This window comes from Stenella coeruleoalba (genome assembly GCF_951394435.1).
Source record: "Stenella coeruleoalba genome assembly, chromosome: 11".
NCBI lineage: Eukaryota > Metazoa > Chordata > Mammalia > Artiodactyla > Delphinidae > Stenella > Stenella coeruleoalba.
This window is the reverse complement of record NC_137157.1, coordinates 7,827,272-7,854,119: the sequence shown is the minus strand read 5'-3', so window position 1 is coordinate 7,854,119 and position 26,848 is coordinate 7,827,272. Positions and strand designations below refer to the sequence as shown.

General features: G+C 39.1%; 1 protein-coding gene across 2 annotated transcripts in view; it reads left to right on the top strand.

Moving 5' to 3' along the window:
* Positions 1-26,848, top strand: part of EP300 (EP300 lysine acetyltransferase) — a 69,021-nt gene that overhangs the window by 13,638 nt on the left and 28,535 nt on the right. For both annotated transcript variants that reach the window (XM_079937536.1, XM_079937535.1), the window contains exons 2-12: positions 3,844-4,481; positions 10,544-10,723; positions 11,955-12,216; positions 13,532-13,645; positions 14,570-14,815; positions 18,923-19,016; positions 19,589-19,726; positions 21,942-22,059; positions 22,722-22,896; positions 25,294-25,371; positions 25,833-25,942. In XM_079937536.1, coding sequence (XP_079793662.1) covers positions 3,844-4,481; positions 10,544-10,723; positions 11,955-12,216; positions 13,532-13,645; positions 14,570-14,815; positions 18,923-19,016; positions 19,589-19,726; positions 21,942-22,059; positions 22,722-22,896; positions 25,294-25,371; positions 25,833-25,942 — 2,153 coding nt within the window. The remainder of the gene's footprint in view (positions 1-3,843; positions 4,482-10,543; positions 10,724-11,954; positions 12,217-13,531; positions 13,646-14,569; positions 14,816-18,922; positions 19,017-19,588; positions 19,727-21,941; positions 22,060-22,721; positions 22,897-25,293; positions 25,372-25,832; positions 25,943-26,848) is intronic.

The following is a 26,848-nucleotide window of genomic DNA, read 5'->3' as shown; positions in this document are numbered from 1 at the left end:
ACCCCCCCACACACCCTTTTTTTTTCTGCTGGAGTTTTTAAAAGCAAATCCCGGACTTGTCATTTCAGTAGAAATACTTAAATATATGTCTCTTAGGACTTATTTTAACTTAACTATGCTATTGTCATACCTAACAAAATTAATAATTTCTTAATATTACCCACTATTCAGTCTGTATTATCCTGATTCTCTTAAAATGTATTTCCAGTTAGTTTGAATCAGGATCCAAACGAGGTGTGTTTGGTTGTTGAATGATAACAGCTTCTCTCATTCTCTCTCTTTTTTTTTTTCCTTCCCCCTTTTATGCCATTGATTTGTTGGAGAAGCTAGGACACTTATCCTATATAATTTCTTTTTAATTGAAGTTTATTGAGTATTTTATTTTATTTTTTATTTTTGCGGTACGCGGGCCTCTCATTGTTGTGGCCTCTCCCGACGCGCAGGCTCAGTGGCCATGGCTCACGGGCCCAGCCACTCCGCAGCATGTGGGATCTTCCCGGACCGGGGCACGAAACCATGTCCCCTGCATCGGCAGGCAGACTCTCAACCACTGTGCCACCAGGGAAGCCCTATTGAGTATTTTATGAGGAATTTATTCATTTTTCTTTCTTCAGTTTTTTTGTGTGAAATTGATTAGTAGGACCACTTTCTCTTTTTATTGTCTTTTTTCCTTAACTTTCCCAGAAGTTTATCTTTTATTACTCTTTTCAAGGAACCAAATTCTGATCTTGTTAATAACCTCTCAGTTCTATCTCCATTTTTCTATTTTTTTTAATTGCTTTTATATTTGATCATCTTCTTCTTACTGTTTTTTAACATAACTTGGATACTTGTTAATTTCAAGCTTTATTTTCTAACATAAACCTTTAAGTTTTGAAATGTAGTATTTTTATTATTTCTCAGTTTGTGATTTCTCCTTTATCACTTACGTATGTGTGTATTTTGATTTTTGATTTTTGATTAATTTTTTAAATATTATTTATTTGGTTGCACTGGGTCTTAGTTGTGGCAGGCGGGCTTCTATAGTTGCAGCTCACCGGCTCCTTGGTTGTGGCATGTGGGCTCCTTAGTTGTTGTTTGTGAACTCTTAGTTGTGGCATGTATGTAGGATCTAGTTCCCTGACCAGGGATTGGACCCGGGCCCCCCCTGTGTTGGGAGCACAGAGTCTTAACCACTGTGCCACCAGGGAAGTCCCTGTGTATTTTTGATTTATTTTATTTTATTATTATTTTTTTTTTCTTGGCTGTGCTGTATGGCTTGTGGGATTTTAGTTCCCTGACCAGGGATTGAACCCAGGCTCTCAGCAGTGAAAGCACAGAGTCCTAACCAATGGACTGCCAGGGAATACCCCATGTGTATTTTTTAAGTTTCTAAATAGGTAGAGATTATTTTTATTTTTTCCTAAATGTTTAACACTAAAAATATGCTGATGATGGAATGTTTCCTTGTATACTCCAGGGGGAAAGTAGAATGCAAAATTGCTTAAAAGTATATATGGGGACTTCCCTGGTGGCACAGTGGTTAAGAATCCACCTGCCAATGCAGGGGACACAGGTTCGAGCCCTGGCCCGGGAAGATCCCACATGCTGCGGAGCAACTAAGCCTGTGTGCCACAACTATTGAGCCTGCGCTCTAAAGCCTGCGAACCACAACTACTGAGGCACGTACCACAACTACTGAAGCCCGCGCGCCTAGAGCCCGTGCTCAGTGATGAGAAGCCACCGCAATGAGAAGCCCATGCACCGCAACTAAGAGCAGCCCCCACTCGCCGCAACTAGAGAAAGCCTGTGAGCAGCAATGAAGACCCAACACAGCCAAAAATAAATAAATAAATAAATAATTTTATTTATTTATTTATTTATTTAAAAGTGTATATGATTCCAGTATTGTGAATTATGTAAATAGGAAATAATGAAGGAAATATATCATTATATTGATATTAAGCAGTTGCCTTTTGAGTAGTGATGTCAGGTAAATTTTATTTGAAACCTTATTCATATTCCACAACTATTCATAAGACATTTTATTTTTATGATGGAGGGGCACATGATTTTTCCAAAGGAATTGAATAATTCTGTAAAAATCTGGACTCTAAATCATGTCCTGAGATCCTGGGGTATAATTCAGTTCAACTAAAATATGACCAGTTGCTTATCTCTGTTGGGCATTAGGCAAGGAGTTGGTATGTAAGTGGTAAGACATGTTATTCCCGGAGTTACAGTCTGGGTGCATAGGTGGGGTGAGGGGTGGTGATGGGGAAGAGATGGCAGGAGAGGAGGAGAGAAATATAGACACACATGTTAATTTCAGTGCCATGATAGAATGCAAAAGAACAGGAAGGACACATAGAGGAAGAATTGCACTTATGAACCAAGGGTAATTGGACCAACACGATCATTATTAGAGTGGTATCTTGTCTTTGATGGATGGGTTATTTTTAATAGGATTATCAGCTGTAGATACAAATATATTTAATTTTTAAATACCCAGAAGTGTCCTTTTAATGTTAAAACTACTTGGAGAATTAAAACTCAAAACACCTCAATCTGTATAATGAGTTAGTACTGTCAACAGGTCAACCAAGGGACAATTTTGCACCTCCAGGGAACATTTGGTGATATATGGAGACATTTTTGATGTCACAAATGGGTTAGAGCTACTACTGGTATTAAGAGGAGAGACCAGGGATTTGCTGAGTATCTTACAGTGCATAGGGCAATCTCCCCCTCTCCCCAAAGAATTATCCAGCCTAGAATGTTTAATAGTGCCAAGGATGAGAAACCTAGGTTAATCCATAATTTTTGCATCCTCTTTCTCAGGGATGGGGCAGAGGTGGAATGGTAGTGGTTTGTCAGTTGTTGAAGAATCTAGAGGCATGGTTTTGTATCCTGTTCAGCTAGATTTTGGTTAAGGAAAACTAATCTGTAGTCTGAAGTCAGGTCAAAGCAAATTCATTCAGCTTTGTAGCAGGCACTGTGTGATGGGAATTTGGTAAAGTGGTAAGCAGCTCCTGTCTTCCTGGAGCTTACACTGAATGGTTTACAAAGGGGAGATCTTTTTTATCAGTTGTCTTTTTTTATTATTATTATATTTTAAATCTTTTGTTCTGAATTTATTTTGTGTATAGATAAGTTATTTTAAGCTCTTCTAAGGAATTCTGGAATAGTATACACCTTTTTTTTTTAATCTATTTTTTATTGCTTTGGGTCTTCGTTGCTGTGCGTGGGCTTTCTCTGGTTGCGTCGAGCAGGGGCTACTCTTTGTTGCGGTACGCGGGCCCCTCACTGTTGTGGCCTCTCCCGTTGCGGAGCACAGGCTCCAGACGCGCAGGCTCAGTGGCCATGGCTCACGGGCCCAGCCCCTCCACAGCATGTGGGATCTTCCTGGACGGGGGCACGAACCCGTGTCCCCTGCATCGGCAGGCGGACTCTCGACCACCAGGGAAGCCCAGCAGGGGGATTCTTAACCACTGTGTCACCAGGGAAGTCTGGTACACAACTTAATTGTGTATCTTTTGCATGACTGTCAGTACAAACTTTTGGCAACTCATGTAATGGGTGTGTGTTCCCCCCATGTAAGATGTATTCCCCTTTTCTCTGGTCTTGTTTTAGGTACAGTCTATAAGTGTTCAAACTTGTTGGCATGACAATAATTTATATATATTTATATATATATAAAACACCTTTTTTTTAGTATAATATGAAAAACTAATAAAAATAGATAGTATTCCATGGAGTGAGGTTTAGAAATGATATTTAATGCTTATCAAGAACAAAGTATAGAGAACTTTGTAATTTTGACTCTGTCATACTTTAACCTTTATCTTTCCTCTTTGTTTTTAGATTTTGGCTCTCTATTTGACTTGGAGCACGACTTACCAGATGAATTAATCAACTCTACAGAATTGGGACTAACCAATGGTGGTGATATTAGTCAGCTTCAGACGAGCCTTGGCATGGTACAAGATGCAGCCTCTAAACATAAACAACTGTCAGAATTGCTACGTTCTGGTAGTTCCCCTAACCTCAACATGGGGGTTAGTGGCCCAGGCCAAGGCATGGCCAGCCAGGCCCAACAGAACAGTCCTGGATTAAGTTTGATAAATAGCATGGTCAAAAGCCCAATGGCACAGGCAGGCTTGACTTCCCCCAACATGGGGATGGGCACTAGTGGACCAAATCAGGGTCCCACACCATCTGCAACAGGTATGATGAACAGTCCAGTAAATCAGCCTGGCATGGGAATGAACACAGGGATGAATGCTGGCATGAATCCTGGAATGTTGACTGCAGGCAATGGACAAGGGATGATGCCTAATCAAGTCATGAACGGTTCAATTGGAGCAGGCCGGGGGCGACCTAATATGCAGTACCCAAACCCAGGCATGGGAAATGCTGGCAACTTAATGACTGAGCCACTGCAGCAAGGCTCTCCCCAGATGGGAGGACAAACAGGATTGAGAGGGCCCCAGCCTCTTAAGGTAAGTGCAGTTCTGGTTTCTGTGTACCGTCAGTATGTTTTTCAGTGCTCCAGTGATGGAGGAGGAGGGCTTGAGGTCAGTTATTCATTTATTCTTTATTGTTCATGTTTAATCTTCTTACATCATGTATCATTTCCCACATATTATATGCCAGGGATCTACTGTGTTGTCACAAGTTTTATGAAGCTCTTATATTAAATGTAAGTGATACTTTTTTTTTTTTTTTTACAAATGATTGCCAGCTAATTCCCGTTCCCTGTGGCACAAGTATTAGAATATTTTCATTTCATTTCTAATTCATCTCATTTTAGCCTTCATAGCCTTCCTTAAAAAAAAACAACACAGTTTTGAGATAACCAGCATTATATTATCTTCAGGTAGACTTTATTTGTCTACCTGAAGATTGCTTGGGATGTCCCTGTTTTTTAAGAGATGTGTTATTTTTTTTTTCTTAACGGTTGATGGAAATTAAGATGCATTAGTTTACTATAAAGCCTCAACCAACATTCCAGGTCTTCCAGTTATCCTGATTTTGGCTGTTATTTGAAAGGTTTAGAGAAAAATAGGTTTTGTGTTTCATAGAGGGGCCATGCGGTGTGAATTGTTCTCTTGGCCTTCCCCATCCCTGGGCCTATCCTGAGTGTTGTGTTGGCTCTCTTGCTCCATCTTCTGTTCCCTGACCAGGGATCGAACCCATGCCCCCTGCAGTGGAAGCGCGGAGTCCTAACCACTGGACTGCCAGGGAAGTCCGAAAGCCTTTTCTTTTTTAAAAAGCCTACTTTCTTAGCCTTATTAAGTAGAGAATGCTAAATATATTTTTAAAAACCTTTTAAATGTGTACTCTGTATGTATAATTAAGATGTTATAAGCATATGTTGGATGTTTATTCCACCATATTTTTCATACACATTTTATTCCTTTTTCTTAAAATGGTATCACACTATGGTTGCCAGTGCCTGGCATGTAGTTAGTAAATACTTGTTGAATGAAAGAGATGGCTTCGCTTGGAAGGTGATATTAGAGATGGGAGAGATTTTCACAAGGAGTCAGGAGCAAGCTTGCTCTGTAAGAGGAATAATTTGAGCAGGCATTGGGACTTCTATATTCCTGAGAATAATGATGGTGAGAGTTCAAGGATGAAATGAAGACATACGGATGAATTGGGAGTGGGGGCGCTGAGGTCACATGGAGATAAATGAAAGCCCTTAAATATTTTTTTTTGCTACAGGATAAAGAATATTGACATCTTGACTTAGGAAAAAATTCTGTTTGGCATCACTATCTACTCTATAGGTTCTCCCTTTCTGGCACTTTTATGTTGCTGTTTTGATGTGGTTTACTTAGAACACTTGGAGTGAGAACCAGAAACAAGAAGGTAGAATATTTATTAGGTACCTCTTCTAGATTTCTAGGAACCTGCCTGTGAAGAGTCCCTGCCCTCCTGATGTTTATATGGGGGGTGGGGGGGCAGGGATGACAGACATTGAAAGTTTCACTGATTGAACAAATATTTACTGAGTCCTAGCTTGCTTTTTTTTTTTTTTTGCTGTACGCGGGCCTCTCACTGTTGTGGCCTCTCCCGTTGCGGAGCACAGGCTCCAGACGTGCAGGCTCAGTGGCCATGGCTCACGGGCCCAACCGCTCCGTGGCATGTGGGATGTTCCCGGACCGGGGCACGAACCCATGTCCCCTGCATTGGCAGGCGGACTCTCAACCACTGCGCCACCAGGGAAGCCCCGAGTCCTAGCTTAGATGCTGAAGATAGAGCAGTGAATAAACTCACTTCATGGAACTTACTTTCTTTTTATATATATATATATATATATAAATTTATTTTATTTATTTTTGGCCGCGTTGGGTCTTCATTGCTACGTGCCGGCTTTCTCTAGTTGCAGCAAGCGGGGGCTACTCTTCGTTGCAGTGCGCGGGCTTCTCATTGCAGTGGCTTCTCTTGTTGCGGAGCACGGACTCTAGGCACACTGGGCTTCAGTAGTTGTGGCTCGTGGGCTCTATAGAGTGCAGGCTCAGTAGTTGTGGCGCACGGGCTTAGTTGCTCCGCGGCATGTGGGATCTTCCCGGACCAGGGCTCGAACCCATGCCCCCTGCGTTGGCAGGCAGATTCTTAACCACTGCTGCACCAGGGAAGCCCGGAACTTACTTTCTAGTGTACACATAAGATATAAATTCATAGTGTTCCAGGTAAGTGCTGTGAAGAAAAATAAAGGAAGGAAAGGCACATTGGGAGAAGGCCTAGGTTGAGAGTGGGGCACTGTCCTACTTCTAATCTAAATCACAAATTTCTGTATCAACATTGTTTCAGGGACTGGATATATAGCAGTAAATTAATCAGACAAAAATCCCTGTACCTGTGGAGCTTATATTTTCATGGAAAGGGGCAATTCAAATATAAAAACTTAATTATTAAAATATTTCCTTGTTTTAAATGAAACAAGGAAATCCCACCTATATTTTATATTTGAAAGTTGATGTAAATTGTTACTTTTGGAGCTCTTCTCTTAAAATTAACATCAGTTTGTGATGCGCTTTGGCATGTGATATTAAAGAGTGTTTAACCTATAAATTTTAAAGTAAGAGCAGTGATTGATATGTTGCATCTTTGTCTTTCTTGTGTGTTCTTGGATAGGCAAGGAGTGAAGCAGGTAGGAAGAGCCAGTTAAGAGGGTATTAAGTATAAGGCAGGGAGGAATAATCCATGTTGAGAGAGAAAAAGACAGATCTTAATGCCATATCCTGATGGGTTCTAAAGAGGAGGATCTTATTCCCAAATTTACGATCTAGATGGGTGTGGTTTTAGGTGTACAGTATCAATTTGAAAAATAGTCCCTGTGGGGTGATGACGCCCCCCTAAACTAAGGCAGTGGTATAAGAGTAATAGGACTGAGTCTAGAAAACGTTTAAGATTGGTTGTCAGTTCTGTTCTGAGAGATCCCTGTAGTCTTCCTTGTTTATCATTGTACGTGCTGCCCTGCCCCTGCCATGGTTAACATAGTGCCTGGCGAATGACTTGGATATAGATGTATTTATCAAATCTGATAGGCTGGAGGACATGTCAGGATGTTGTTTAATTTGTTATTATTTGGTGAATCACGGAGTCACATTTTCACATTTAGTATCGGTGTGCACTACTGTTGATGCCTGCAAGTCTTATTAAGGGATTTTTGTCCCTATGTTAAATGTTCCTAAACTGTTATATTTGTTGTATATTGGGCACTACTTTTTTATTTGTCAGTGTTTGGTACCATGGTGTGTCTTATGTGTTCCTGTGTTCCCTTTTAATGTATTGAACACTAAGAAACAACCTGTAGTGTCAGATTTATTTTTAAAGAAAGATAAAATAGTCCCCTGCAGGCCCTTTGGTTTTAGTTGCCTAGGACTGTGGCTTCCTGGTCCTCTGCCTTTTCAGTTTAGGTGGAGATCTGTATCGCTGCTGTTCAGGTAGGTGGTAGTTAACTAGTTGGACATCTGGATCCCATTAGCTATAGAGAAGGGAACAAGATCAAATAACTAACTACAGTGTAGCAGAAATTAAGTACAGTATATTCCCTTCCTATTCCATTTCGCGGGGGAGTAGTGGGGGGTGGGTAAATAGAAAGGGTAGCGGTGGGGGGGGTTGGTTGCATTTCATTTTCTAACACTGACAGCAGAACTCTGAGGGAGATAGGTAAACAAAAAGCCTGAGAGAGTCTTTGTTGGTCAGAGTGACCAGAAGTGTCAGGAGTGAATTACTGCCAGCTGACCCGCAGTTAGTACAATCTGTATATTTGAGACCGTAGTCTGCTACAGAGTGAACTTGGAGTTCCTAGGTAATGCATTGTGACTGAGGGAACAAGCAATGTCAGGAATTGGTTGAAACTCGGTTAGTGTAGGCAGTCAAGGCAATATCCATGTGAACAAATGTGTGAAGGACCAGATTCTACTAGGACGTGTTTGATGAAGGTATTAGCTTATTAACAGGAGACATCAAGGCATCTTACAAATCCCAGCATTTTATCTATATAAATTATGGACTCTTAAATGGCTTTCATTTTATGTCTACCATGAATTTCCATGCTAATAAGAAATACAAGTAAAATACTCCTCCAGGTGTAGGTGAGCATACTATTGGGACTATATTAGTATAAATATTAGTACTTTAAAAGCAATATGTAGGGCTTCCCTGGTGGCGCAGTGGTTGACAGTCCGCCTGCTGATGCAGGGGACACGGGTTCGTACCCCAGTCCAGGAAGATCCCACATGCCGCGGAGCGGCTGGGCCCGTGAGCCATGGCCGCTGAGCCTGTGCGTCCGGAGCCTGTGCTCCGCAACGGGAGAGGCCACAACAGTGAGAGGCCCGCGTACCGCAAAAAAAAAAGCAATATGTAGCAGCAGCACTCCCAGCCACATTGGAAACTACCAAAAGAAACCTGAACTTTGCATTTAAGCCTGTTTTTGTATTTGATTTTCTGGCCAGATTCACGTAGGAAATTCCAGTTATTGGAGACTGAATAAATTTTTTACTCTGGATGCTTCCCATTCATGCTGCCTCATTTTTTTATGCTTTCACCCACACTATGCCACTTCCCTCAGTCTCGTTCCCTATCATCATTCCTGCCTCTTTGCGAATTTAATATTTTATTTCCTTTACAGGTCAGCATTCAGGAGTAAAAAATAGGAAAGGAGGGTGTGCCACTCAACTGCCTAGTTGTAGGGAAAGGGAAAATCTTAAGCAAATGCTGGCGATTCAAGAAGCATGATGCTCTCAGGTTTGCAAGTTAATGGGTATAGGAGATAGGATACCATGGAGAAGTAGTCAGTTCACATGAAGATCATGAAAGGTCTGGTATACCGTGGTTTTCCCCCTTTATGAGTAGAAACCAAGTGAGGACAGAAGGCAAGAAAACCTGTTAGTCACAGTCTACAAAAGCTGTGATGAAGAGCTTTGTATTAGGAAAGTGACAGTGGGCATGTATACATGGGAATGATGGGGATTGGGTGGCTAGAGGCAGAATTTGAAGGACCCTTTGATAGAATTGGATCTCTCTGAGAAGGATATAGAAATCTAGTATGACTCCTTTTAATTGGACAGTAGCTGTAGTGTCATTAGTTTTCATTCTGAGTGCTTGCCTAGTAGGTGATGATTGACTTACAGTGGGGTCTTATGTGGAAGGATAGAATTGTAAGTTGCATCATTGTTATCAGTAAAACATTTGGTTTTTGAATAATTAATGCTCTGTTCAAGTTAATCATTATACAGTATGATGGTTCCACGTGGACTTACATAAACACAGGAAAAAACTTACTTTTTTTTCTTTTTGGCCATACTGCACAGCATGTGGGATCTTAGTTCCACGACCAAGGATCGAACCTGTGCCCCCTTGCATTGGGAATGTGGAGTCCTAATCACTGGACTGCCAGGGAATTCCCAAAACTTACATTTTAAAGTACATAGGGATTGCACATACACTCAGATTACTTTAAGAGCCAAGAAGGCAATTTAATAAAGCAGCTAGGTGTAAGACAGCAAGAAATGGTGCAGACTTTGAAGTTTGCATGCTATACCTAAAGGATTCAGATTGAAAAAGTTTTAAAATCACTGTTCTATCCTGTCCCTAAGTAAAAAAGTACATATCCCCCCAGGCTACCAATCTTCTACCTTTTATATAAACAAAATGCTGGAATAAGCATTTTGATATATCAAGTTCTCTAATATATTTAAGGATTAGATGGTTTATTGAGTTGAATTGAATTTATTAAGTTATAGTTTGCACCTTAAATGAAAGTTATTTAGTGCATTAAAAGTGGAGATGAATGGCAGAGCCTGCTTAGTAGATATAGCTAAATGAAGACGCTTATACATTTTTCTAAAACGTTTATCGCATATTTACAGCAAACAGCTCTAAATTTACTGTACCTCAGGCCCCTAGATTATAGTCTGTTTATGTATACAGAGAGTTTCTTTTAAAATTGTCTTTGTAAATTAGGAAGTGGAAAAGGAAAGGAAATAGTAATTTCCTATTAGTGTGGGGAATAAGATTTAATTTCTCTTCTGTTTCTTGTTCTTAGATGGGAATGATGAACAACCCTAATCCTTACGGTTCACCATATACTCAGAATTCTGGACAGCAGATTGGAGCCAGTGGCCTTGGTCTACAGATTCCGACAAAGTCTGTACTACCAAATAGCTTATCTCCATTTGCAATGGACAAAAAGGCAGTTCCTCCTGGTGGAGGAATGCCCAACATGGTGGGTAGTAATCTGTTTACAAATTTGTCTTCCATCTGACACTTTAACAGAATTGTGTTAAACCTCTTATGTCTTCTATTATACTATACACACTAGGATGTAATGGATGGCCCCTGTGATTGAGGAAGCTTGTGCCTTCCTTCCATTTCACCTGGTGTTTTTTTACTTGCAGTATTGACCAGTAAGGATGCTGTCCAAATAGGAGCAAATGGGGCTGCTACACTGAAAGTTTTGGGGTCCTGCCATATGCAGCTTCTCCTTGTGAGCAATTCTTTTTGTAGGATACAAAAGTGGAACCTTTTTCCTCTTGGGAAGGACTCTCTGAAAAAGGATTCCAACTCTCAATCACCACATCTACTGATTTGTATCTGCTATAACACAGAAGTAACTTCCCTTTCAAAGTTACAGATTGTTTTTAACAGTGATTTTTGTTATGGTAAAATCTCCAAAGCTTCTAACGTTGCTATTTTTCTAAAGTAAAACTATCTCCATTTGTAAATGTGTCAGGTAGTCCATGTCCATCTTTGGAAAAAATTGTCCTATAGGAATTTTATTTCCTTTTCAGATGTTTTAGGTTTTTTGCTTTGTGTCCCATAGTCATTGAATGCCTATATTTCAGATACTTCACTAAGTACTGGAGACAAAGATGAACAAAACATGTCATTTCTGCCTCCAGAAATGTTTACTTTTTTATTAGGAAAAACCAAATTTCTTCCAGGGTTTACAGAAACTAATTTTTCACCCACCTGAAAGACCCCTGCCAGCTCTCCCAAGAAGCTCTTCACTATTCTTCAAAACCTAACTTGAACACGCTCTTCACAACAGATCCCTTCCTTTCCCCCCCTCGCACTGGAGTTTACCATGTCCTTCTCTTTCTGTTTTCAGAAGAGTTGCTTCAGAGCAACCAAATACAAATACACATTTTAAAAAAATTTTTATTGGAGTATAGTTGTTTTACAGTTGTCCTTCTCTTTCTTTTGCTCTCTGTATGTTATACATACTTTGATTATATTGCTTGCTAATATAGCAATTTGTTTTCTTGTTAAATTGAGCTTCTTGTTGGTAGAAGTCATCATTTATCGTAGAATCCCCTGTGTCAAAAAATTGGGTCTGGTACATGGTAGACTGTCCTTAAAGGTTTTCATTGAAAATCTCCAAGTCCGTATTTATTAAGGAGGTAGCAAACTATGACACCTAACATCAAATGCATCTTTATTGTTTTATCCCTTAGGGCCAGCAGCAGACCCCGCAGGTCCAGCAGCCAGGCCTGGTGACTCCGGTGGCCCAAGGGATGGGTTCTGGAGCACACACAGCTGATCCAGAGAAGCGCAAGCTCATCCAGCAGCAGCTTGTTCTCCTTTTGCACGCTCACAAGTGCCAGCGGCGAGAGCAGGCCAATGGGGAAGTGAGGCAGTGCAACCTTCCCCACTGTCGTACAATGAAGAACGTCCTTAACCACATGACACACTGCCAGTCAGGCAAGTCCTGCCAAGGTGAGTGGGCTCAAAAGGTTTTTGTGCTCAGCAATTAATATTTTTTTTTACAGTTAGAGCTGATCACATTTTCTCTCTTCTCTTTTGAGACTCCTTACTGATAATGCCTTACTCTGTATTTAATTATGATAAAATTCAGAATCATTTTGTGAATGAGTATCTAGAGATGTGGTAGGAGAGGAAGTTTTAGATTCTTCCCTTTTGGGGTGATACTGACTTTTATTTGCCCCAGCATAGCTTTAAATATTATTGAGGGTTTGCTAACTATCATGTAGGCCAATACTAAAAGAATGTTACCCAACTTAGTACAATTTGTATGTTTATAGAGTCATTAGAAATCTGTGTGTTGTTTTTTTTTTAATTTTTTATTGGAGTATAGTTGATTTACAATGTTGTGTTAGTTTCTGCTGTACAGCAAAGTGAATCAGTTAAACATATACATATATCCACTCTTCTTTAGATTCTTTTCGCATACAGGTCATTACAGAATATTGAGTAGAGTTCCCTGTGCTATACACTAGGTCCTTATTAGTTATCTATTTTATATATAGTAGTGTGTATATGTCGATCCCAATTTCCCAGTTTATCCCCCCCTCCCTTTCCCTCGTGGGAACCATAAGTTTGTTTTTTACACCTGTAACTCTATTTCTGTTTTGTAAATAAGTTAATTTGTACCATTTCTTTTTTTTAAGAGAAATCTGTTTTTGTAGGTTTTTTTTTTTAATTTATTTAATTTATTTATTTTTGGCTGTCTCGGGTCTTTGTTGCTGCACGGGGGCTTTCTCTAGTTGTGGTAGGTGGGGGCTACTCTTTGTTGTGGCACGCAGGCTTCTCATTGCAGTGGCTTCTCTTGTTGCGGAGCACAGGCTCTAGGCGCATGGGCTTCAGTAGTTGTGGCGCACGGGCTTTGTTGCTCTGCAGCATGTGGGATCTTCCCGGACCAGGGATCGAACCCATGACCCCTGTATGGCAGGCGGATTCTTAACCACTGCGCCACCAGGGAAGTCCCCAGGTTTTTATAATGTAAAGTAGATTGCACAGCTTTGTGGTGAAAAATAGAGGCTCTGGAAGCCAGACCACTTGAGTTTGAATCCCACTTTGGGTGCTCTGTGACTTTGTACACATTACTTAACCAGTTTTTGCCTGTTTTCTCAACTATAAAGTGGGAGGATTAATAACTACCCTATAGAGGTGTTATGAATATGCAATGAGTTAATAGCATTTGTAGCACTCATTATGTGATCGATAAGTTAGCTAACAGTAATATAAAAATATAACCTGCATTTGAAAAAATAATCATTTTTCTTCTTTTTAGTGGCACACTGTGCATCTTCTCGACAAATCATTTCACACTGGAAGAATTGTACAAGGCATGATTGTCCTGTGTGTCTACCCCTTAAAAATGCTGGAGATAAGAGAAATCAACAGTGTAAGTGACTAAATCTTTTGAAGCTTTATATCAAAAGTATTCTTAGACTCACCAGCACAACTTGGTGAGATGGTAGAGTACCTCTTGATTGTGTGAAGTTCCTGTGACTGCCTAGTGCTATCACACTAGATTATTTCCACTTACCACTAACTTCATATTAATAAGGTTAGAATGGAAGTACTTATTACCTAAAATAAGATCCAGAAAGATCATTGCTTTGACATTGGGCAAGTTACTCTTTTATACCTGTGATATAAATATTTAGATAATTTGAAATTAATGTAAAAAGAAAGAAGAAAGTTTGAGATTATTTTTAGAAGCCTGGGGTGATGAGCTTTTCTTAGAGGAAAGACAAGTCAAAAGTAGAAAGTGCAGCCACCACACCTCCTTTAGAAACAAAACATTTAGCGTTTAGGATTGAAAGATAAATTTGGAACTGTATATATAGCATGTTTTTAAAAAGTAATTAAATTCCATAAATTAATGAAGAAATCATAAATAGCCCAGTAGAGAATTGGGACTAGGAAATAGTTCACTAGAGGGAGGAAATACCAAAAAGTTCCCTGTTAAATTAAGGAATGAAATAAAGTACCATTTCTCTCCTGTCACATTGATAGAAATGATGCTACCTGGTGTTGGCTTTTGTGTGGCTCTGAGGCATTTCATACACTCTGATGGGAATATTGATACAGCCTGTGGGAAGGCTTTTGGGTATTTTGGATCAAAAGCTTTTCATGCCAATGATCCCCTTTGACCAATCAGTTCTGCATCTAGAAATTTTTTCAAGGAAATAATGGGAAACAAGATGTGTGTATTTCATAATCACGTAACAATAATTTTGTGTTTAAAATTCACTCAGACATCCTAGTGTTTTCTTTCTCACCATCTTTAATGTTGTAATACTGTTTCTTTTGTTTTCTCTAGCAATTCTGACTGGAGCACCAGTTGGACTTGGAAATACTAGCTCTCTAGGGGTGGGTCAACAGTCTACTCCCAGCCTAAGCACTGTTAGTCAGATTGATCCCAGCTCTATAGAAAGGGCTTATGCAGCCCTTGGACTACCCTATCAAGTAAATCAGATGCCAACACAGCCCCAGGTGCAAGCAAAGAACCAGCAGAACCAGCAATCTGGACAGTCTCCCCAGGGGATGCGGCCCATGAGCAACATGAGTAAGTCTGTGTCCTCCTAGTGACAGATGTGATACCAGTTGTGTGTGTAAATACCATGTAATATGCAAGGTTAACTTCTTTGTTCATTTTAGTCTCTGTGTGTGTGTCTATCTCTTTTATTGTCTCTCTCTCTCTCCATGTCTCCCTCTCTTACTTTTTTTGTTACATGATTAATTTTTTGAAGTAACTTTTAAAAGATTATAGTGTAGAAATCCCCTTGTAATCCACATACCAGAGGCAACTGCTATTGGTTTATATCCTTCTTAATCCTGTTATACATATATTAGTTCATATTTCTAGAAGTGGGGTCCCATGTGTTATAACAGACTTATTTCTTTACACAATGTGGACATCTTTCCGTTTCCATGTCTAATGTATCCTTTTTAATACTTGTATAGTATTTTGTCGCATAGAACAGTGTGTTACAGGTGGACATTTAAGTTTCCAAATTTTTTGATATTTTAAATGCCAAAAAGAAACTGTTTTGGCTCAAAGTATTCTTTTGGTAGTATTCTTTTGATTTGAAATGTTTGGTTATTGTTAATATAGATTTCTGCATATCTGGCAGCAGTAGTCGTTTGCCTTTGAAATAGTTTATCAAATACACTTGTTTTCCTAACCTCTTCCTATAGTAAAACTGAGAGGGAAGGGGAAGTGTGAGCAGTGTTTTAATATCCTGATTTGGGGGTAGTTTTTATTCTCTAATTGTATGGTAAAATAAAGGAGATTTGCCCTATGACTATCCCTTTACTGTCAGGCAGTTGAACATCTAAGCAATTTTATATAAATTGTTAAATGCCCAGCACAGGTAAGCCCATAACTTTTAATTATTTGCCTCTTATTCTAAAATTGTTCTTGATGATGAAGTTCTTCTGTAATTAGACAACTGTCTAATTTGGAATAATCTACCATGCTTTTTCCTTTGAAACCCATTTTCATCCCTCTATTAGTAAGTGCAGTAGGCTTTAGTTTCTGCAAACTGTTTGATTCTAAATGAGAAAATTGGGCACGCTACTCTTGTAAGAATGTAAATCTTACTGATTTTTATTTTTAACTTAAGGAAATGTACACTATTTCATAACAAGCAATGCTAAACAGTTATTGAGAAAGGAGTTTTAAAAACTGGACTAGAAACCGGAATGAAGAGCATTCCTGCCTTTTCAGGCTTGTTTTCAAGCTCATATTTATTAAAAGAGAGATCTGAGGACTTCATTCCCCCCCTTTTCCATCTCCTTCTCTCCCTCCCCCTCCCCTCCCCTCCCCTCCCTCTCCCTCCCCCTCCCCTCCGTCCCCCTCCCCCTCCTCCCCTCCCCCTCCCTCCTCCCCTCCCCCTCCCTCCTCCCCCCCCCCCCCCCACTTATGATTGCTTTTTTCCTCTCTCTTTCAAAGTTATGTAGAGTGCATCTTCCTTGAGCTTTAGGATCTTGACCCAATGCAGCTGTCTACCCCTGGCCTAGATTTTCATTTTTGTAATTGGTTGTTTCCCATTACTTTTTCAAGTTTCTGTGTATAATTACCAGTTTAGTTCTTGTCATCTTCTCTTGTATCATCTGTGTATTTGCATGTACATTTATATATACCCACAAGATTATTTGAAAGTTAACTAGCTTCTTGGATTTCTTTTTTCCCCTTTCTCAGTGTCTTTTTAAAAAATGTTTTAGGATTAAGATTAATCAGGTTTTTCCATTTCTTGTTATTGAGTTAACGGTGCCTTTTTGATAATAATCATCATTGTGAGCCAGTACTTTTAGAATACCTCAGATATTTCTTTGTTGTGTCAGAGCCCATCTTGAAAACTGGTGTAAAACAAACATAAAATGTCATCATGGTTTCTTTTCTTCAGGCACAAGCCAGATAGTCAAAGGCCTCCTTTGAAGTAATTTTTCCTTTTATACCAAAGTCCTGTAATGCAGGGACATTCTCAGAGTTATAAATTTTACGTACCTGTGAGTGACAAGGGCATTTGAATAAAAACAGCATTCACTTAGATGTGCTGTGTGCTGAAAAAAACATACTAAAGGGGGCATGATCCCTACTTTTGAAACATCTCTAGTTTGGATGGGCAGGTAAGTGACTAAATAGGCAAAATAGCAAGATCTCTACTACGTGTATCAGGTTATAGAGACTCTGTAACAGGGAGGGCAAGAGGGAATCCACTCCAGAACTCCATATTAGAGCTTTTTACTGTAAGCCTTCCATGACCATATTTGACCACATTCTTAATCTTCTGGTTTCTATTGAATTCACTTATTCTGTAAAGATTGTGTTAGGGCTTAGAAAAAATACGTATTCTCCTATGGCTTAGGATTCCCCCTAGGGCTTTAAAATACACACACACACACACACACACACACACACACACACACACACTCACTGAATATTAGGTGCCTTGAATTCTTTTTTTGTTCATTTTCTTTCTGACTTATTCTCTCAGTGCCAGTAGTGTCTTTCTTCCTACATTTTTGTATTCTCAAGTGAATGCTCACTCTTAGGGTCTTGAATGCGAACCTATATAAGGGTATCCTTCTCAAGTTATTATGGAGCCATTACTTGCAGTAATGGACCCGGATACTTCAGAGGGAATGTTTGGCTGTGTTTTCATGTGCCATCAGAAGGCAGTAAGATAAGCAAATTGATACATAGTGTAATCACTGTTTCTTTTACCTTCATATTCTTACGACCAGTAAAACAAATCTGTGTTAAGGGTACGTAATTTTTCTAAAAATGAGTATTCACACGTGGAGTGTTCATAGTGACAAGTAGACCACTACCAGCAACTACATTTTAGAGCCTGCCTTGATGATGTCAGAAGCAGAGTTCTGCCTAAGCATTTGGGAAGCATGATGAAAGAAGGCAACAGGATTTTTATTAGCCATTGTCTAGAAATCTAGTCAATTATTTTCATTTTACGGAAGTTTTTTCTTTTTTTTAATATCTTGGAGGGTATATTAATAAAATTGTATATCAGAAAAATTTTTAACCACACGAAAATCTGGTTTAGTGTAAATATTGTTTTTTTGTTTTTAAAGAAATAATATTCATTAAAATCATTAATCAAAAAAGTTAATATGTGTACATAGAGCTATTCAAGCCAATTTGAAGGAGTATTCAATTAAAAATGTTTAACCCAAACACTGTTTTTCATTCCCCTCCCTAGGGGTCATCATACATGTCCTTACATAGATTGTGCTTATGAAAGCACCTGCATATATTAATTCAGTTCCCTAAACAATTTTGGTTCTAGTTTTTTAGCTCCTTTTAACATCATTACTCTTATGTCTGTCCATACATATATAACTGTAAGACAATATCAAGTGGAAATCCTAAGTCAATGAATATATGCACGCATTTTTTCATTTGTTTAGCAGTTACCAGATAGCTCTCCCAAGAGTGGGTCAGTTTACACATCTGTGAATTTTTATTGAAAATGCTTCTTTTCCCAAACCTTTCTCAACACTTGGTATTCTCAGACTCTATAAAAAAGTTTTCACAGGAATTCCCTGGCCGTCCAGTGGTTAGGACTCCAGGCTTCCACTGCAGGGGGCACAGTTTCGATCCCTGGTTGGGTAACTAAGATCCCATAAGCCACTAAGATCCCTCAAGCCGCACAGCCAAAAGAAAAAAAAAAGTTTTCATATTTTCGTACATGAAAAATATATTACTTTAAGTTTTACTTTAAATGCAGTTGAACATACTTGCATACTTTTAAAGCTGTTGTATTTCTTTTTTATGTAAATTGCCTATTCCTTTCCTCTTGGATTCTTCATCTTTTTCTCACTGGGTTGTAAAGGTACTTTGTGTATTAGCCTTTATATATGTGTTGCTAATTATATCGCAAATGATTGTTTATTATATACAATGCTAGCATTTTTTCCCCCGATTTGTCTTCTGTCTCTTGACTTTGTCTATGGTGATTATTTTACTAATTACTCAAATTTCTAAATGTCCTTAAGACTTCTGTTTTGGGTCTTACTTTAAAAGGATAAAAATTTCTGTGATATTTTCTTCTAGTACTTTCATAGCTTTTCCTTTCTCTTCATCCGTTTTTGTTGTTTTTATTGTTGCTGGCATTTAAAATACTCTGTCTTGCTTTTTGTTTTGACCTAGGTGCTAGTCCTATGGGAGTAAATGGAGGTGTAGGGGTTCAAACGTCAAATCTTCTTTCTGACTCGATGTTGCATTCAGCCATAAATTCTCAAAAGTAAGTTTTATCTTGCGTTGTGCCCTTTGTCAGATTTCAGACACTTGTTAGAATTCCTTGAGTTTTTTTAGTTTGCTTGATTTGAAGATATCCTTGATGAATGAAGACAAATAATATGTTTGAGTTTATTCTTTAGGCTCTCTATAACCTCTTTAGAAATTGTATCAATTATTTGGGGTAACTGACACCTTCCCACATACAGTAGAAAGTTCCAAATGCAGCTGCTTAAAAAACGAGTTTGCTCTATCCCAGTGTTAACCATTAATCCATTGCCCAGTGGATTCCCTGGGATAAGCTGTGTCAAAGTGACAACTTAGTCTTATAACACAAGACTTAGTCTTTTAAACACAAGACATCATCTACCCCTTCACACAAAGAAATGTTGTGGGTTTAACTCTTTTCCCTCACACAAGTACAAATACATACACACCATTTCCCCCAGACTTCTTTATGTGTAAATAGACTTGTCATAGTGTATTGGTCCTATTGCAGTCATCACTGTCAGCTCTACTTAAATGAGATCCTCCTTCTCCTACCCTTCTTCACTAAAACTATTTCACTCCTTTTAAAAGCCCAATGATGAGTGAAAATGCCAGTGTGGCCTCCCTGGGTCCTATGCCAACAGCAGCTCAACCATCCAGTACTGGAATTCGGAAACAATGGCATGAAGATATTACTCAGGATCTTCGAAATCATCTTGTTCACAAACTGTAAGATTGTCGGCTTGTCTTATTCATAAGGAGTTACCAGGTCAACATGCTACCAATCTGCCAGGCACTTAAACACGAGAAATATTACTGATTTTTCTATAGCCTGGCTGCTGCTGCTGCTACTTCTATGGCTTTCCTGCTTCCTATTCTCTGCTTCTCAACATTTTCACCATCATTTGTTAGGAGTTTTTCAGCCTTTAATGGTGTGTGAATGATTCCGCCTAGCAACAATAATCAATATATATTAGTTAAAAGTTATTCAGTTAGGGCTTAGGTGGTTGAGAGTCTGCCTGCCGATGCAGGGGACACGGATTTGAGCCCCAGTGCGGGAGGATCCCACATGCTGCGGAGCGGCTGGGCCCGTGAGCCATGGCCGCTGAGCCTGCGCGTCCGGAGCCTGTGCTCTGCAACGGGAGAGGCCACAACAGTGAGAGGCCCGCGTACCGCAAAAAAAAAAAAAAAAAAATTACTCATTTAATGCTATCTCAACAAAACTCATATTTTAAAAGAAAATCTAGGTCTTAGATCATTAGAATGGTAGAGGCAACACTGTCTTCTGTTGTTATCCTTGGTAAAGCTTTTATTATCTTGACAAATTGAATCTGTTTGGGTGGTCTCTCTGTGGTCTTCTGGTCCTCCAAATGTGCACATTGTAGTAGTATGTGAAATACCCCTGCACTGTTTGGTGTGAAGTTTATGTATGCCAGGCACACTGCCTCACAAGCACTGTCTTGTTGGATGAAAGAGGGGGAAGGCTTACAGAGTGGTAAAATGTAATGTGCCCAGTATCCTAAAGATAGAGCTCTGCCCTTACTGATTAGAGAGCTTATACTTCAAACAAAATGCAGCATTTTTTTTTTTCTTGGAAGAATCAGTCTTTTTTCATTTCCCTTACACTTAATAGAGGGATCGCCTTCAATTCATCCAATTTTGTATTGGCTTAGAACCATGTGGTCTGTCTTTTATCTTCTTATTTTTATGTTACATTGGCCTACTAATTCAACTTAAGCTTCATTTAGGAGTTCTCAAATGATAGCATCAATAATGGAATTTGACACAAGGAGAAAACTCTGAGATTTTAATACTGAATTAATAAGGAATAAACAAAACAAACTTATCTTGTGATCACAATAGATTATTTAGGATTGATCATCTGACTTGATGTTAAATGTTTATTATGTGCTTGCAAATTTTTTACTAATTCGGGTTTTCCATTTATTTCTTCTCCACTTGGTTATTTCAGGTATAATACACAACTGAACATGAGATGTCCAGATGATAAAATTAGTAGCTGACATCACATTTTGTCAACCTTCAGGAAAGTTAGTGCCAAGCATTTTGCAGGGAATTGCTAGAGAGCAAAAGACATTGAATTTAGCAGAATTATTATGCATTTTTGTTCCCTTCACTTCAAGTTTTTGATCATTTAAGATTTTGTAGAGATTATTCAGTTTTATTTTACTAAGCTGAATAAAGAGAGAAGGATCTTAAGGCTGTTGGTACTTTGGCAAAGGTCAGGTTTTCTCACTTCCTTTATGCAAATAGCACAGTGTAAGTTTTTTTTTTTTAATTTTATTTGTTTATTTATTTATTTTTGGCTGCGTTGGGTCTTCATTGCTGTGCACGGGCTTTCTCTGGTTGCAGCGAGTGGGGGCTACTCTTCATTGAGGCGCATGGGCTTCTCATTGCAGTGGCTTCTCTTGTTATGGAGCACGGGCTCTAGGCACACGGACTTCAGTAGCTGCGGCACGTGGGCTCAGTAGTTGTGGCTCACGGGCTCTAGAGTGCAGGCTCAGTAGTTGTGGCGCACGGGCTTAGTTGCTCCGCAGCATGTGGGATCTTCCCGGACCAGGGCTCAAACCCGGGTCCCCTGCATTGGCAGGCGGATTCTTAACCACTGTACCACCAGGGAGGTCCCACAGTATAAGTTTCTTGCTCTACGTTAGAGTGACTGGGACCAGAAAGTATTTTTATGGAGTCATTTCTTAATTCTGATCAGGAAAACCCTTTCATTACCACAGAGAGACACTTTCATTTTGGTCAGTAATTTATATTTGAAGACATCTCATACCTCATTTTAAAATTTTACCTAAAGTGTTCGTTGTATAAAAATGAGTAAATACTAATCAGGAAGACATTTAAAATACTGTGTACTTATATGGTGAGTAAAAAAATGCTGACATGATATAATAGTAGAAGGATTTTCTATTCCTAGTGTTCAAGCCATATTTCCTACTCCGGATCCTGCTGCTTTAAAAGACAGACGGATGGAAAACCTGGTTGCATATGCCCGGAAAGTGGAAGGGGACATGTATGAATCTGCGAACAATCGAGTGAGCGTCTGTTTTTTTCTACTCAAGGCAAAAGTGGACCTCTTCTGGCTGTTTAGTTTATTCCTCTTAGTTGCACATACACGGAATACTATACTTTAGAGGACACCCTTTAGCCATCCTGTCTTACTCTCACTGTGGAGTCACGATAACAAAGCAGTTTTCTTAAAGTGTACGTCAAGAATCTTACATTTTTCCTCTTAATAATACAGTGCACTCATGTGGCACTTTATCTGGGTTGTCCTTCTGTCAGCTAAAAAGTGGTTGAGCTGTTACCAGCTCTGTGCTATTTTCACTAGAATATGGTGAATCAGCTGCTTAGTATTTTCATCTCAAGTAGTATTTCTGTATCAGTTGAACCTTCCTCCCTAAATTGGCACTTTTTCAAAATGTAGCATATTCTTCCCACATGCTGTAAATTGTAAACCTACTTTGAAAAGTCATGCTTTACTATGTAGGTTCATTATATAGCAGCTATTCATATGATCATTCCAAACATGAGCTCATATTTTTAATGTTGTAGGAAAGTAGATTAGATTTACTCTTCTCCGTTTTCATTTCTGCCTACCTTTTTAAATGAAGCTAATGTCTGTTCTTAGTTCATTTTTTGTTACCTGATGGTAGTCCCCCTTTTTTCCTCATCTCTATTTTCAAAATTCGAAAAGGCGGAATACTACCACCTGCTAGCTGAGAAGATCTATAAGATCCAGAAAGAACTGGAAGAAAAACGAAGGACTAGACTACAAAAACAGAACATGCTACCAAGTGCTGCAAGCATGGTGCCAGTTTCCATGAACCCAGGGCCTAACATGGGGCAGCCACAACCAGGAATGACTTCTAGTAAGTGCTTTTTATTATATTTATTTTGGGGAGAAACTGAAATAAAACGGTACCTAACCAAATTCACTAATTTGCATTGGCTTGTGTAACTATTCTTGAGCTTTCAAATGACTCTTTTTTGCCTTTTCAAAGAAAATAATTCATTCTCTAGTAAAAACAGTAAGCTGAACAGTATATTGAAATTTCTGGACATGACTTGACAATATGGCATCATTTTTAGTGCCAAAGATATTATTCTGTCATAGTGACACCTAGGAAGTGATAGTCCACAGGTTTTCACTGATTTGCATATGGTAGGCAGCCAGCCAATAGATGTAGACTGAGCAGGTTCAAATGCCTTACTGGCTTTGATACATCCTAAACAATATGTTACTTACGTTGTCACACTTTCTTCCTGACCCAATATGTTCAAAGTCTAAGAACTGTTTATTTTTTAGAAGCAGCATTTGAAATTCATCTTGACAGTTTCAGCCTTCTTGACCTAATGAATTAACTGGATAGCCAGGATGATCATGCATTCCATTATTCATTTATTGACTCATTACTAGGTTCCAAGCAGTGAAATATGGTGTGGGTACACAACGATGAGGAAAAATACAGGCTACTTAAATGATGTGTGAAAGGCTATGATAGGGAAAACCTATGTTTCTTGAGTCAGGGAAAGCTGGCTACCTATAGATAGTGCCAAATGAGCCAGCAGGTACCAACTCTTAGGCCATTAGTGGATTATAAGTGGGCTGAGAAATTCACCCCCCACAGGCCTTGAAGTAGTCAAATGGAGAACTTTTAGCAGCCTCATTTGTTAACTGCAGTGTTGTGCTAGATATATTTTCTCATTGAGCCATGATGTGAAAAGAATTGAGAATAGCATTTCTGGCAGAGGGAACAGCATACACAGAGGCCCCACTAGCAAGGGAAAATGCAGGTATTTTTTGAGTAGGTACGAGAACAATTGTTCAGAAACAAAGTCAAGACTAGAGTTGTGGACACTGCCTCAGTGCTAATGGTTTGAACTAGGGCAGTAACTAAGATACAGAGACAAGTAGACAAATTTGAGATACTTGGGTGTGGTTGAATTTACTTGAATTCTTCAGAAATTTGAGCCAAGTTAAAAGTTTATCAGATGTTAAACTGTAGTGTTACGTTAAAATAAAGACAGGATGGTACTGGTGCAGTAGGGTAGGGATAAATATTAGTGGAACTGAATAGCCCTAAGTATGTGTTTATAGACTGAGATTCCTGTCTTACCCCATACACAGGAATTAATTGTAGAAGAATCCAAATTTTTTAAACTATAAACCAAAAAATCAAAAGTACTACAGAGAATACTGAAGCAAATATAAAATGAAATGAGAAAGGTCTCTAAAGTAAATACTACCTGGTAGCTTTTTTTTTTTTTAATGAATTTATTTATTATATTATTTATTGTTTCTGGCTGCGTTGGGTCTTTGTTGCTGCTTCATTGCTTTTCTCTAGTTGCAGCGAGCGGGGGCCACTCCTCATTGCAGTGTGCAGGCTTCTCATTGCGGTGACTTCTCTTGTTGTGGAGCACGGGCTCTAGGCACACGGGCTTCAGTAGTTGTGGCACGCGGGCTCAGTAGCTGTGGCTCGAGGGCGCTAGAGCGCAGGCTCAGTAGTTGTGGCACATGGGCTCAGTTGCTCCGCAGCATGTGGGATCTTCCCAGGCCAGGGCTCGAACCCGTGTTGCCTGCATCGGCAGGCGGATTCCCAACCACTGCGCCACCAAAGAAGCCCTACCTGGAAGCTTTAAAGAAAGAAGAAAAAAACGGAAGATACCATAAACATAATTAGTGAGCAAACCAAGGAAACTATTTTCATATTAAAGGTGCTAGTTTCCTTAATATACATTTAGAGTATATACATATGTATATTTTCATCATTCTTAGTTATTTCTATTTTTGTATTTGTTTTAAGAGCTGCATGATGAGATAAAGTGCAGTGTAATATGTATTATTTAAAGTCAGTGTTCACAATGGGCTTGTATGCATAAAAACACATTATTGGGGTACACAGTCAAACTTGGTCACTGGATAGAATCTGTGGCTATTGTCTATAGAGGTATTCTTCATACCAATGAAATAATCAGGCTTGATCAAATAACAGCATATTAAATGCTGTATTAGTCTGTTTAAATATGAGCTTTTATATTATTGTCCTGTCAGTGCTGAAAGCACCCTGGTTCATAAAGAAATGTACTAAAACCATTTGGAGGCATTTTCTTGTGTTCTAGAAATAACATTTTCTTCAGGTTCCTGTCTACTTCATAGCTTTATTTTTTTGATATTCAGACTGAATTCTGTAAGTTATACTTTATTTTTTAAAGGGGAATGGCTGCCTAAAAGATGCATTTCTAACCATTTCTGTATTCCATTCTAGATGGCCCTCTACCTGATCCATCTATGATCCGTGGCAGTGTGCCAAACCAGATGATGCCTCGGATAACTCCACAACCTGGTAAATTATGAGGGAAATCGGTGTACTTAACCATGGCTTTTTTTTAACAGAGTTCCTAGTGTATTACAAGATTACACCTGCCGCAGGCCAGCAGCAGCTATCATAATTACCTGCCTGAGAAATCAGAAAGCCTTTTATTAGGGTGGGAGCCCAGGGAGGAAGGAAGGGTGAAGAGCAGATTGGCTGACAGGTCAAGGGGCAAAAGACATTAAATGATCAAGCATCCATTTAAAAACAACTAGCCAAGATGAAATTTATTCCAGATTGTAAAATTTGGTTCAGAGACCATACATTCATTAACAGTGCCCTTCTGTGGCTGCTGTGAATTAAACAGAGATTCACAGTTGGAAGCAGGTGCCTTTATTTGTCCTGATACAGTGACATAGAATCATAAATAAGAACTCTTTTATTCTCCAATTACATGAAGGTGTTCAGATCTAATATTTTACACTTACTCACAGGTTTGAATCAATTTGGCCAGATGAGTATGCCCCAGCCCCCTATTGGACCCCGGCAAACCTCTCCTCTTCAGCACCATGGACAGTTAGCTCAACCTGGAACTCTCAACCCGGTAAGTTTGACCTCTGAGTAATCTTTGGCCTTTACTTGACATTTTTAAAATCCTTTTTTCTTTCAGAGAACAAATTCTCACACTTGCTTAAACAGCTAACTATACATAATTAATTCTTAACACTGATTTTTTTCTATAATTCTGTTGTATTTACCCTTAATATAGACATGATTAAATAATTAAAACTAAACCATATACCACAATTAGGCAGAGAATACTAAAGTCCTTAATTTTCACCTACCTCTTTTACCTGTATGCGTTGTTTTTAGAAATTTATCCTACATAAATAATTCTTGAGATACTAAAAGGATATAATTTGAAGGGCTTCCCTGGTGGCGCAGTGGTTGAGAGTCCGCCTGCTGATGCAGGGGACACGGGTTCGTGCCCCGGTCCGGGAAGATCCCACATTCTGTGGAGCAGCTAGGCCCGTGAGCCATGGCCGCTGAGCCTGCGCGTCCGGAGCCTGTGCTCTGCAACGGGAGAGGCCACAACAGTGAGAGGCCCGTGTCCCGAAAAAAAAAAAAGATATAATTTGAAGAAAATGCATATTAAGGATGCTACGTTATGTACTGTGTTTTAGGAAAAGGCCATAGCCTGAATGTACTGTAAGGGATTATGTTTAAATTACAGTACATCTGTAAATTGGAATGCTTCATAAGCAATAATTTCAGAATTTATATGATGGCATGAAAGGTGTTTACAGCTTTAAGTGGGAAAATCAGGTGTCTAAAGTATATTTATTATAGGATCCTGTATCGTTAAGGACTTTCTTGATTATAATTTATATAAAATAAACACTAAAAGAAAGATTTCCTTCCAAATACTGTTCATATATAGTCACAGTACTAGAAAGCTTGTAGGAGCAGCCAGTCGCCACTGCCTGGAGTCTCAGTGTTGAGTAGTCTG